This window comes from Synchytrium microbalum (assembly GCF_006535985.1).
Source record: "Synchytrium microbalum strain JEL517 chromosome Unknown SmJEL517_scf0007, whole genome shotgun sequence".
In the NCBI taxonomy this organism is placed as follows: Eukaryota; Fungi; Chytridiomycota; class Chytridiomycetes; order Synchytriales; family Synchytriaceae; genus Synchytrium; species Synchytrium microbalum.
In genome coordinates, this window is record NW_022158356.1 from 553,819 (window position 1) to 566,845 (window position 13,027).

Here is a 13,027-nt window from a genome sequence, read left to right on the forward strand (position 1 = left end):
CTCTCATTTCGACTTCCTTCGATTTTACGTATGCATTCGCACTCTGGTGCAGCTTTACCTATTCTTTCTTTTGGGCTTGCACTATGAACTATTACATCCCACACACGCTCTCGAAGACCTCCTTCTACCAATGGCTGCAGACTTGTGATCTGTAGAGTATACCACGCAACTCAAGGCACATCATCCTCATGTTCTTAACCTACTTTAGTTTTAGTTTAGTGCTCATTAATATCATCTTGTAGGTCTGATACCCTTTGCAGCGACCCAGAAGGTTGGAATCCTAGTCTGTATCAAGAATCAAGTATAGTGCTTATCAGGGCTGATTGGAAAGGAAGGGCTCATCCAGTGTATGATGTCATATTGGAAGAAGTTAGACGAGTGCTTCAGCAACCGGGTGTAAATCATCAGGACGTATATGAAAATCATATGTTGTGGTGGTGTATGTGAATCATACGACATGACTGAACAAATCCGCAAAGTTGTCTCTGACACCAGTGAACTTGTCGAAAAAATTTCAGTCTTTAGGGTTGCCATAGTGATAGCCGCAACAAGAGCTGAGAATCCCCCTGCTGCTATCAGAAACCTTTTCGTCTCTGACGAAGACCACAATACATTTGCTACTCCCAATCCTCGACATGCAGAGCTTCGTGCATATATAGACCGAATCGACCGCACGAGCTGCAGAGTCTACGACCAAAACAGCTGTGTCAATGGATCTCACCAGTGATTATGAATTCTTCAAGAGTATCCTGCCAACCTCAACACATGTCAAAAGTGGGCATACCTTTGGTTCATTGAGAAACCAACATCACACGGATATTCAGACGTCTTTGTTTGCAAGGTATCGTCAGCATGTCCAAGTTGCGTCTCTACCGTCTCAAGTTGGTCACGTTGTTGGTAAGTTTAATACTGGCATCGTGGTCTGCATCACTGAAAGAAAAGTTTTAACATCAATTAGTCATTCAACAATCAGTGGGAGAAGCTGGTGATGCACTAGGAGCTGATGGAAAAGAGCGTGAAGAAGGTGAAATTGGTGATATTGATAGTGGTGGCGGTCAAGCGCATGAAGGTGCCCATTGAACGAAATTCATTTCTCGAGGTTCCGATGGTAAAGTGAGGAGGAGATACCGTAACATATTTCGCGAGGCTCTTTTGTTTAGAAGAATTTGATGCTATGGTTATCAAAGACAACGGAAAAGAAAGTTTCTTGTGTGCAATATGTTGTTCGTCTATAAAAGTTTACAATATACAAATCCTCAATCGCTATTTATCACATCTTCATCTTCCTCCTCTTGCATTTCTTCTTCGTCCTCTTCTGGCACCTCCTCTACCTCGTGCGGCTCATCTTCAGTCTCTTCAACCTTTATACGTTTTGCATCTCCTAAACTTATGAGAGTTCTATAACAAGGGGATCGTTTAGGTTTGCATCGAAAGTGTAATAGACATTTTCTTTCATATAATGGTTTATTTGCTTACCGATCATCTTCAAGTTCATCCCTCTCACGGTCTGAGTCATCAAAATTACCAGCACCACCTTCTTCCTCCTCATCAGCATCTCCCATTTCCTCATCTCCTTCTTCAGCTTCATCATCGTGAAACTGGAGTCGAGCTGAAGCTGGTGGCGCATTGCTACGACTTTTTCTCTTCTTCTGATGATGCTTTCCACCATTACCAGAATCGCCGTCATCTTCAACATCGTCTTCGAGTTCATCTTGCTCTTCCTCCTCCTGTTCTTCGTCGGAAGCACGTTTCTGCTTCTTTTTTGGAGGAGCTTTTGATGACGAGTTTGACTTTTTGGCAGCACGTTTTTTTGCGCCACGTTTTTTACGGGGAGAAGCCTCTTCCTCGTCTCCTTCAGATGAAGAGCCTGAATGTGAGGGTCTCCCTCTTCGTTTCTATAAATCGAGATGTCCACTGTGAGTGTGGATCGTACCATGAAATGCAACAACCAATTGTGCCTTACTGTCTTTTCAGCAGGGAACGGCATCTGACTTGACACAACTTGTCCCGCGACGTTCTTGTGCTTGAGGTTTGCAATTCTGAATGCACCTCTCGACTTGTTTGCTTTCATCATCTGTAGCAAAAAATGCCAAGTGTATGAGACTCAAATTCACAACGAAACGATTCAATACTGTGCGTATTACATACATGCTTGACACCTTCAATAAGCGTTTCCAACACTTTACGTAGTTGAGGTGCAAGACTCATGAACGTCTTTTCCTGACTGGTCTTGACGTCGTTGCAAAGTGCCTATGCAAAAGGGAAGCCGTTAAGCGTTGATTCATTCTGCAAACTGTGCTTGTCATTTTTGCTTCGAATTTTTATCTCACCTGCAAAGTCCTTGTAGGCTTTTGAACTAATTTCAGAATCTCCACAATCCTGAAATGATGCTGGGCAAACTTGCTGGCAAAGACCTTCATGACAATCTTGTTGAATAGGTTCAAGAAAGTCTTGGATTCCCTCATCACTGCTAAGAATACTGGTCGAGTATCCTTATTATCCTTGAGGCCCTTGATTTTCAAGGATTCAGTAATGCACTTGAAGATGGTTGTTGCTTCTTCAATCTCATCCAATTGAGTTTCGATTTCTGCTGTCCGTTCACACGCTGATTCGAGGTCCTTGTTTAGTTCTGATAAGACCACCTGTGGACAGCAAAAACAGGAGTTGAATGAGGCAATGTTTCAAATGCGGAACATCTCAATCACAACCAACCACAATACCTTGTAGTAGGATATAGCAGTAGTCTTATCAAGGAACGCATGCTGAGCAAGAACTCCAAGATTCTCATCAGCGTCCTCTGCATCATCTGCTTTAGCCCACAACGCACTAAAGACATTGAAGACAAAGTCTCTCAAGATTGAAGCAGCATTATCAGACAGTGATATCCTTTTCTGTAACAGGTATACCAAGCTATCGGGCTAAGAGACAGAAATCAAAAGAGGTCAGTATTCTGCGCCAAAAAACTCTCATTTTAAACAATACCTTGAGTTTACGTTTATCAGACCATTCAAAGGACAAGAAATCAGCAGCGACATCACAGATAGGCTTTTGCAGGGCCTTCCGATAGTCATCAGTTGCGTCTACAGGAGCCATACTAGTGACACCTTCGATTACGTGGAGTAGCAACACACCAGCTTCGATTGTGGGCATGTGAGCAGCATGTCCAACAAAGTATTCAAAGGCTCGTTGGACCAGAGAGGATAGTCGATGTGGTGTGTTGGCTCCATTCCTTCGCAAGACTGCTGTCAAGAATTTCTACAACATTGATTCAATGTTGTTAGAATTAAATTAAGCATAGTTTCTGTCAAAGAATAAATATAACATACCTGGTGAAGAACTCGAGCGTCTGGATTCATTACCAAATGATGGAAGCATCTCAGTGTAAGCTTGAGAGTTTCAATAGTTGCCGAGCGCTAGATGACGATCAAGTATAGTGTCAATGTAAGAGCTTCAATGGCCTGAAGAATTGCACAGACTTCTTTCACCTGATCGTCTGGCCCTTTTTCTACAGGTTCCTAAGTCAACGAAGAAAAAAGTTCCATTTAGTCCGCTAATATGTCTCAGATGAAAGTCTAAAACCAATACACATACAGGAGGAGCTCTCGGTCCTAAACTCTCCACAAGACGATCCAGAGTAGCACAGAGAGGAGACACCAGTTTCATCATGATTTCTAGAAACTCTTTGGTTTTCATACGCGACAATAAATCAAATCCAGTCTGTCGAGCACTACTGCTAGATGATGTCGTGCTAGTATTAGCAGCAGCAGCTCCTGTTCGTGATGCATCAGCTTTAGCAGGTCTGGTTGGTATAGGGAGCATAAAGACGACCTTTTGAGTCAACTCTTGCATGAGGAATTGCAAGGTGGGTGTCGTCAAGACTTCCATGTCTTCTTCAGATTCGTTGAGATTTAGTAGGCTGAATACGCACATCTGATAAGAAAGTAATGTGCATGAGGTTGATGCACAAAAAAAGGTACCGAGAAGATATGGATGCTCACCTCAAGCTCTCTAAAATGCGACCGAGCTTGTGCTACGCTAGTCAGTACCAGCACTTCACCATCAGCAATCAGTTTTGGCTTTTTGGCTTTACGACCAGCACCAGTACTACTCTTACTACCCTTTTCAGCACTTTCCTTCCCCTTCTTACCAGCAGCATTCTTTTTCGAAGTACCAGCACCACTCTTACTAGAGGCAGATGCTTTACCCTTCCCTTTTGCTACTTTTGACGTCGTGGATCGACTACCACTAGACTCTTCTTCGTCGTCATCTTCAACATTACTGTAATTACTTTTACGACGATTATTAGTAGAAGACGTCTCATATTCCTCTTCTTCTTCGTCTTCATCGTCAGAAGGCGGAGTCTTTCGTTTAGACGGTCCACCCGCTCTACTAGCACCAGCTTGGCCATAATTACCGGCAGAGCCAGGGTATTGAGATGGAGTTTCTTGAGACAGGCTCATGGCTCCACCATTAAACCCTCCGGTAGTCCATTCGACGGTTCTAATTTCGTTTGCACGATCAATGTCAAGTCCTTGAGGTGTAAATGCCTTGAGAGAGGTAAAGATTTTACTGAATTCCTCCTCAAGGACCAGGATGTGGTCGATACGAGTGACACAGTTACGAATTGTGTCCTTGTTATCGGTTTCAGTGAATGCATTCAAGAGTTCTCGCAACCTATTGTGCAACGTAGGATAAATCATCTGCCACGCTCTTTTTCGGTTGTTGCGAACTTACCATCCAATACCATAAAACAGCGAGGAATAGATTTGCTTTCTTCGTGCGCCTTCAGCATTGGTGACAGAAGTCTACGAAAACATACAAAAGTCAGAACCAACAGAAAAAGACTCTACATATGAGAGCGTATTACTCAAAACCAACGAGCAAACACATCCAACATCAACTCACCCCAAGCTCTTCAAGTTGACCAGGCATAACAAGTCCCAATTTCAACAAATCCGCAACACCATCTCGATTCTTGTTGAGAGATGCTTCAATAGTCTGAGCCAACTTGAAGAGTGGACAGAGCAATACAATCATGGCTGGATTTTCGGTAGCCAAGTTGAGCAATTTTTTGCTTATCTCGTCTCTGCCTTCTCCTACAGTTCCTGTAGGCAATACACCACATACGCGTGGAAAGATGGCTATACCGGCGTCGGGCATCTACCGGAGGCAACAAAAGATGAAAAGCTTGCGAACACGAAGACTACCTCGTGGCTAAGTCCTTACATCAATAGCCATCCATAGGGTTTGGGGTATTGGTACAATATCCACCATCTCCTCCATGTTCGGAATTAGAAAGAGACCCGGCAACGATTCAGCGACATGGGCGAACAGCCATTCAACAATTACCATGTCGAGGTTGTTTTGAGAGATCATGTAGGCTAGTTCATGATATGCTAAGCCCAGACATGACTGCAAAGAGCGAGGGGAAAAAATGTTAAGCCCATTCACTGTACAGAGTATCATATGAGCCCAAAGCTCAGCTCATACCATAGATTCTTTGCAAGACTCCATAATCTGCTTCAAGATCTCAATGGCTTGCCTGATCCCAGTCTCATCTGTGGAAAAAGGACAGTTCGATTTCAGCAAAAAAAAGACAGTATCAAACAAGAATCCAATCAGTTCTCACCATGTTGTTCTAAGTCCTCCTCATCATCAGCATTCGGATCCAGAGGTTTGCCAAGTCGACGGACAAGAGCGAGAGCACAAAAGATACCGATGCGTTTGTGTCTTTCGGAATTGTAGGTCAATTCCTTCTTCATGATGATACGCATGTCTGATAAGAGTGATGACTCATACGTCACCACCGTTTCATTTACGTCCATGGCTCGAGACTAAATGGATGTAACGGGAGGGGTGAGCAATCATGGCATTACAAACAGAAGTACAAAAGCGGGGGGTAAAAATACCACAAATCGAGCCCCCGAGATGCCAAAGACTCACTTCGATGGCAAGGCCACTGTACACATCGAATAGCAACCGCACTTGATTCTCCGTTAATGAATCCAGAGATTCGAGCAAACTCTTGATAAAAATTGAAAACTCGTTTACTTCACGTGAATGCTTGTCCACCAGTTGGTAGAGCACTTGGAAGGTCGAGTCCACCTCTGCGATAAAAGACGAGGTTACATTGGTCTTTTTCGCATTAATTCACAAGGCTTACCAGCTTCAATACCACTCCCAACATTCGTCACCAAGGACGCAATGACTTCCTGTCTGAATGTATGATCAAACACAACGAAGGAATTACAATATATGACTTCGGCTATAGCCACATTCGAAGACTGGTTTGTTCGTAACAACATTGCTGGTAGTTCAAGCAATGATGCTCGATACCTTGAAGTAAAAGAACAATTGATTAGTGCTTCACATCGATCTTGCTGGCAAAAGTACGAGCACTTTCCTGAAAAATACGCTGGGCATCAAACTTACATTTGCAATCCTTCGAAATGATTTTCAATGGTATCTGCAATCAATTGACGCGAAAAGAGACCACTAGCAATTTTACTCCTAAATATTCGTTCAGCCTCCTTTCGAGTCTTGCGATCAAAGCCCAGGGCAATGATGAGAATCAAGATATCTAAAGCTTGATGCCCCTCCTAAATTTTTTTGAACAAACTACAGTGAGTAAAAAAAACCCTCGCATCAGGCGAGCGTACCATGTTTAGAATACTTACGGTTGCTTCAATCACTTTGAACCAGCCAGCACATAAATATGTTGCTGCATTCAACATTCCGACTTTGAATGCATCTATCTTGGGCTTTCTGGTCAGATCTCGACAGACACATGCAGAAAAACTGAAGAGTACCTAAGATGACAGCTTGAGATATAGCAGCCTTCTTTCCTTTAGGATCCGAGAGGTTCTTGTTTCGTAATACTTCAGCAATACTCTCAAATTTAAGATATTTGCGAAGGTCTTTGACTAGGAGTTCTGCAGCTTCCCCAGAGTCCGATGAGGCATGCAGATATTTTAACACGACTGGAATGACTTCCAATTCCATCTTATCAAGTTGGCGAATCATTGTTTTTCGATTTGCCTCCTAATAACGAAACAGTGGGGGAAAATGTTATTCAAAATGAACACTAGTGGTCTCACAAACTTCAGCCCCAGCGATGTACGATTGTGCGAGCTTACCCTAGTCTCATCGTCAACTTGTAGACTGCCAAGAATGTCCATTATCGGTATCATTAAATCAGACTTTGACTTCATCAGGTCCATGACACAAGCAGCTACCAACTGTTGATAGAGCAGAGGAGAGTAAAGAGTCAGAATATGTCCACGAGTACTCCTCCATTTAGTAGAAGCAGCTTTACCTTGTGCTCGGACTCAAGTATAACCTCTGGCAGGCAAGAGATGATTTCTCGTTGAATGTTGATTGCTGGAGCAGCTTCCAACATTTCCGAGATGGATTTCCACATGTCCTTTGGGCTTACGACATGATCCAAGAACCTAAATTGGTTCATGATGAGACGTGGCATGTTTTCAGAGAGGTCAAGCCTATGTTGTTGGTGATGAGGTGTCAGATAACATTGCTGTGAATACATCTGCGTTACTACTTTGAAATCAATTGAATGACGCGTACCCTTCAGAAGGAAGATCAATGTAGTGAGGTAGACAATACACGAGTATTTCTACTAGTCGAACTTGAAGGCAATCGATTCTCAAGAGGACACGAATCAGCGAGTTTTCTGAATTCCAGCTATAGAGTCGGTGTAATCGTGTCAATCAAGTGGTTCGCCTGTGGTTCGCCTGATACGAAATATATATCCAATCAATAAACCCACCTTGTAGAGGGCCCATCAAGCTTCAGAGGCAACAAGGCACTCTTGAGAAATACTTGGGCATCCAGATATTCCTGTAGCGAGTCCAAGAAGGTCTTTATTGAAGCGTCCTTTCCATTTAGTTCGGCGGCGACTCTGTCTCTAAAGACAGCTTGATCTACAGCTGTTCGCGTGTAAAGAATGTCAGCGTGTTTGACGTTGTGATGTTCAATAAGTAGCGAGCTATGTCCAAGCTTACTCAAGTTTTCTACAGCTTGTGAAGTTATTTTGAGGCCACAGCGGGCTAGGATGTCTATAGCTTTGTCCCGTTGCGTTGAACGCTGCGAGCTTCCTGCTTGCGATGGCATGTTTCCTACCAAAAGCAATATAAATGAGTATCGAAGATAGATCAATAATAAACTATTGCTCTTACCATTTCCCAACATGAGATCATGCAAATCGACTGTCTCTGTTTCTGAAGGCTTTTGATCAAGTTGCTGAAGATGTTTTCAGTCAAGTCTGTGACCATGTGGAGAGGACGTAATAGTAGTGGAACTATATTTAATACGCGTAAAACCAGCTATAGCTGCTATAGCTCGTGAATTGACTGTACTATTGTCAGATCAAGTCTTAGCTGGTCAAACTTGTTAAGCTGAATCGCGAGTTGGGGATATTCCAGGCGGTCGGAAGGCAGTTTCTACCATCACCGCAATATGGTATAGGTAATACTTATGAATTTACGTGTTCAACACGTCCTTTCATCGAATGGGTGTGTTCTCCGACCTGTTAAATTGCAAGAATTTCATAGCAGAGTGATAATAGACTCGAAAAGGAAGGACGACTACTATTCGTCGTATTGTAACCGCCATGAAACTGATAATATCGGTAGACAAGAAAAGACGTAAGTTCTTTCATAGAAACACAATTTCCTACTTGTTGCATCTTGCCAACATCGTAGATCAACTAAATGCACTATATGTTCGTATAGATTCTGACATAGTCTCGTGCGTCGCATGGTCGGGGAACAATGAACTATACTCTTGCGGGTACGCATCATCCACTAGATCAAGTGTATTGTTGAACATTGGAATGTTGCAGACCTGTTATGACACAACACAATGTACAATCTAACGAAACATCAACCGCATTCCGCTAAATCTTACATACATTTAGTGACGACAACAAGATAATACGATGGTCGGGTGACGGAGACTATCTCGGAAACATGGTCACCACGCTCTTCAACAATCCAACTCAAACCAACAAGAAACCAACAGAAAATGATCCTGCCAGTCAACTATATTTGACTGAATTCCAATGGCTGTCACCGAGTAATAGTGCTCCTTCAAAGGGAGGTCAACCAAACACGAATCTGGATGTGCTGGTTGCTGGTGGAACGGATGGTAAATTGTTGGAATTGTTTCACTTTAGATACTTTCAAATGCACGATAATAACAGTGTCTTTCAACACCAGGACGATTCTACTTGTGTTCTAAAGGTGGAAGGGTTGAAAAGGCTGTAGAGGCACATAAAGGTGCTCTTCTCGCATTGAGGTGGAATTATGAAGGGAGTGCTCTTGTCACTGGTAATGTTCTTGTCCAGCAGAGTTCGCTCGTCACCGGATTGCTGATTCTCACTCTGTCCTATTAGCTGGAGAAGACGGACAAGTCAAGATTTGGTCGAGAAGTGGCATGCTGAGATCGTCTCTCGCTCAAGCCGGTACGTTCTTACGTTAGGTCTTGAACGACGAACCTCAAGTACTGAAGCTAACAGAGCCACTGTAATAGCACACTCTGTATATTCAGTCGCATGGTCGCCGGACAATGACCAAGTACTATATACAAACGGGAAGAGCCTGGTCATAAAACCTCTGCAACCGGCCAGCAAACCCATACAGGTAAAAAAAGAATGCAGTGTATTACTTCTTGTAGGTGTAACTGACAAACTTTTCAAACCCCACATGATCTGCCACTCAGTGGAAGGCACACGACGCTCCAATCCTGAAGGTCGATTGGAATCTGGCCAATAATTTAATCATATCAGCGTCAGAAGATAAAAAGTATCGTATATGGGATTCTTTTGGACGACAACTGTATTCATCGGCACCTCACGACCATGCTATTACTTCCTTGGCATGGAGTCCCAATGGAGAAGCTTTTGCTGTGGGAAGTTATGATCTGATAAGAGTTTGCGATCGTGCCGGTGTAAGCTTGCATCGCTTAGTGTGTATTTGAAGCCATTCTGACCGCGTTTTTTTGCCTTTGGTCAGTGGTCGTATGCAATGGAACAACCAAATTGTGGATCTGTTTATTCTATCGCTTGGACAACCGATGGAACACAGTTCGCGTGTGCTGGTGGTCAGGGAGCTGTTGTGTTTGCTCATTTTGTCAATAGGCAAGTCCATTTTTGGATCTGTTCCGTCTTTTGTTGTTGCCAACCCTCACGTGATATGTAGGCGATACGAATGGCAACATTATGAAGTCACACAGCTCGACAAGAAGATACGTGTTCACGATGTGCTGAATGGATTTGATGAAGTGCTTGGTAAGTCGATTGTAGAGACAAATAAATTCAAATTAAAAGGCACTCACACAACGTTCTTCTCAAACAGACTTCAGAGATCGGGTGGTGAAGCTTTCGCTAGGATTTGGTCATCTAGTAGCAGCGACACCAACACAGTGCTACATATACTCTGACAAGAACTGGAACACACCTGCGGTGTTTGACTTGGCTTCGCAAGGCCGTGTGGTCTGTATCGTGCAGAGTCTCGAGTAAGCATAACATTGGACGACAAGATTGCTTTTTTTGGCTGATTTGTCATCAATTTTTAGCTTGTTCTCCATTGTGGATAACTCAAATGGCATTCAGATCTATTCGTATGATGGACGACTCGTTTCGTCTCCAAGATATCCTGGATTACGTCCGGAATTCCTCACTCCGAGTACAATGTCGTTGGTTGCTGATGTATTTGCCATTAAGGATCGAGCTGATGAGAAGGGTAATACCATCATTCCTTCTTGTTTATTGTCTATTTTAGCTCACATAGTTTACACCCCTCTTTTAGCCATCTACGTGTTCGACACAACAACAGGCAAACTCCTCACACCAACCCCACTACGGCACTCAGCAGACATTTTAGAAATCTCAATATCAAACACAACACCGTCATCTACATCATCGTATGGTCGCCTCCTAGCCATTCTCGATAAGAATCACGATTTGTATATCATGCCAATCACGATAGGGAGCTCATTGCATTTACCTAAGAAATTGGGTACCATGGTTGAAACGTTTTGTTGGAACGAGGACTCTGATGTTTTGGCGGCCATGGTTGATGGGAGGTTTATAGTGTGGTATCATCCTGCCAGTGTGTTTATCGATGAGGATCTAGTGTCGATTGCGAGGTTGGATCAAGATGGAAGGTACAGTAGAAAATGCAGGAAAATAACCTCAAACTATTGGAAAGTATGGGTTGCCATATATAACCTCACACCATTTTTAGCAACTTTGGAAAACAGGCTCAGATTATTGGTTTATATGGCAATCAATGCACGATACGGCGTGCTGATGGCGCTGTTGTGACTGTCAGGTAGTTCTGCAAAAAAATTCGTTAGGACGGACAATAATCTCAACACTTCTTGGTTGAATTTAGTGATATCTCACCATTTCCTGCGCTACTTCATGAGCAAGGCAGAAAGAGGAAGTGGGAGGAAGCTGTGCGATTGTGTCGTTATTCAAAGGTGAGTTCAAATTCACTGTGGAAGACTTTGAAGGAAATGGTAAAGCATTAAAACAACATCTTTGTCCAACACACTAGTCAAAAGAGCTATGGGCGTGTTTGGCAGCTGTAGCTATCGCATCTGGAGAACTGAATACTGCCGAAGTTGGATATGCTGCCATTGACGAGGTGAGAAAGAAAAGGCAAACTGCCAAAAAGCTAATGAGTGTCAATGTGATTCTACTCTTACAATTTCTTTCAGATTCAAAAAGTTCAATACATATCCTATATTCGGGATATTCCAACGCCAGAAGGCCGTGCTGCTGAACTAGCACTATTGGCACGATGCCCACAACAGGCTGAATCGATACTGTTATCTGCTGGACTGGTGTTTAGAGCTATTCAGATGTGGATTTCGCTGTTTCATTGGGATAAGTAAGAACTTCAGTTTCTTTGTTGACATCACGACGTCCTGCTGATTCGTTATTTTTTGGGCTTGCTAGAGCACTGGATCTAGCGCTGAAATCACGCAACCATGTTGATGTTGTGTTGTGGTATCGAGCCAAATGGCTCAAATCTATTGGAATGAGTGAAGGGAATGCTAAATTTGAAAAGTTAAATCATGAGGTGCTGTGTATGCGTTTTGTCGAAATGAGATTACCCAAGTGTATAGCAAGCTTTACGAAACAAATTCTCGCTACAATAGGTTGAGCTAGATTGGGAAACCATTAACTCCAAGATGGAAATGGAGTATGAGATGGAGAGGAAGCGACCTGGTGCTAGACCATATGCTTCTAGTAGCTAGGTGATGAAGATGTATATAGGTGCGCTTTATGTAGCACTATGTAATGTGATCAAGATCCGAGGAAATGGAAGTCTTGGTATGATCATTTGCATGGGTCTTGTTGTTTGTTTTGTGAACGAGAGTGATAGACGAGCGCAACCAGAATTAAGTACTGTCGGGCCGAAAACAAAGTGTTTACGTGTGTTCCTGAAAGCTATGGTATCTTCTTTAAGTCTGGCAAACGCAAACGCAGCCCCGCCAAGTTCATAGCAACTAAACGACGGCTCTTGATGCTGATTGAAGTGAGTCAGACCACTCGGCGTACTATTTCATGTATAAAAGTGTGGCTTTCACAGACTATAAATACGATTTGCCTTGTTTCTTCAACTTCAAATCGTGACTTGCGGCAATGACCGGTTTGGGGGTTACAAACCTCATCAGAGTCTGCAGTTCAACATATCAGCCCAGCACCCAGCTGTGATAATCATGGATTGCACTTTAAGATGGTCACATTATTGCTTCCTGCCTCTATTGAACAGCGATTGTGTACTTCAGTCAATAGGTGGGGTCAGGCGGTATCTTGCGTCGGGTGCTGGTGTGGTAGTTGCTGTATCTCTTCATCTGGTTGAGACAACTTTGGCCTCTTTATATATATCCTGTGGGGATGAATGTTGTCAATTTTGTTGTTTCCTCAAGGAATGAAGGCGCCCAAGTAGTTCTCAGGCTATCAGCATTAGATTTCTACTGATGGTCCCACAGAGTT

The 13,027-nt window shown here is 43.1% G+C and overlaps 2 protein-coding genes across 2 annotated transcripts; one reads left to right on the forward strand and one right to left on the reverse strand.

The window, feature by feature from the left end:
* Positions 1-1,256: 1,256 nt before the first annotated feature.
* SmJEL517_g02003 (uncharacterized protein) lies at positions 1,257-8,208 on the reverse strand (the record flags this gene model as incomplete). The annotated part of the gene is made up of 27 exons (XM_031167931.1): positions 1,257-1,398; positions 1,477-1,895; positions 1,964-2,074; positions 2,149-2,250; positions 2,331-2,642; positions 2,721-2,918; positions 2,983-3,255; positions 3,327-3,413; positions 3,486-3,515; positions 3,592-3,930; positions 3,999-4,674; positions 4,735-4,805; positions 4,906-5,160; positions 5,227-5,412; positions 5,491-5,558; positions 5,630-5,834; positions 5,944-6,107; positions 6,164-6,336; positions 6,433-6,599; positions 6,678-6,751; positions 6,810-7,041; positions 7,137-7,238; positions 7,316-7,499; positions 7,585-7,701; positions 7,787-7,946; positions 8,022-8,135; positions 8,196-8,208. The coding sequence occupies 27 exons, from the start codon at positions 8,206-8,208 to the stop codon at positions 1,257-1,259; spliced, it is 4,974 nt and encodes a 1,657-aa protein (XP_031026193.1).
* Positions 8,209-8,789: 581 nt separating this feature from the next.
* Positions 8,790-12,285, forward strand: SmJEL517_g02004 (uncharacterized protein; the record flags this gene model as incomplete). Its single annotated transcript, XM_031167932.1, has 17 exons — positions 8,790-8,833; positions 8,936-9,165; positions 9,237-9,347; positions 9,413-9,481; positions 9,550-9,659; positions 9,739-9,966; positions 10,032-10,135; positions 10,218-10,306; positions 10,374-10,533; positions 10,594-10,760; positions 10,827-11,184; positions 11,265-11,351; positions 11,415-11,502; positions 11,580-11,669; positions 11,743-11,915; positions 11,984-12,107; positions 12,187-12,285. 17 exons carry the CDS (start codon positions 8,790-8,792, stop codon positions 12,283-12,285), a joined length of 2,331 nt encoding a protein of 776 aa, XP_031026196.1.
* Positions 12,286-13,027: the final 742 nt, after the last annotated feature.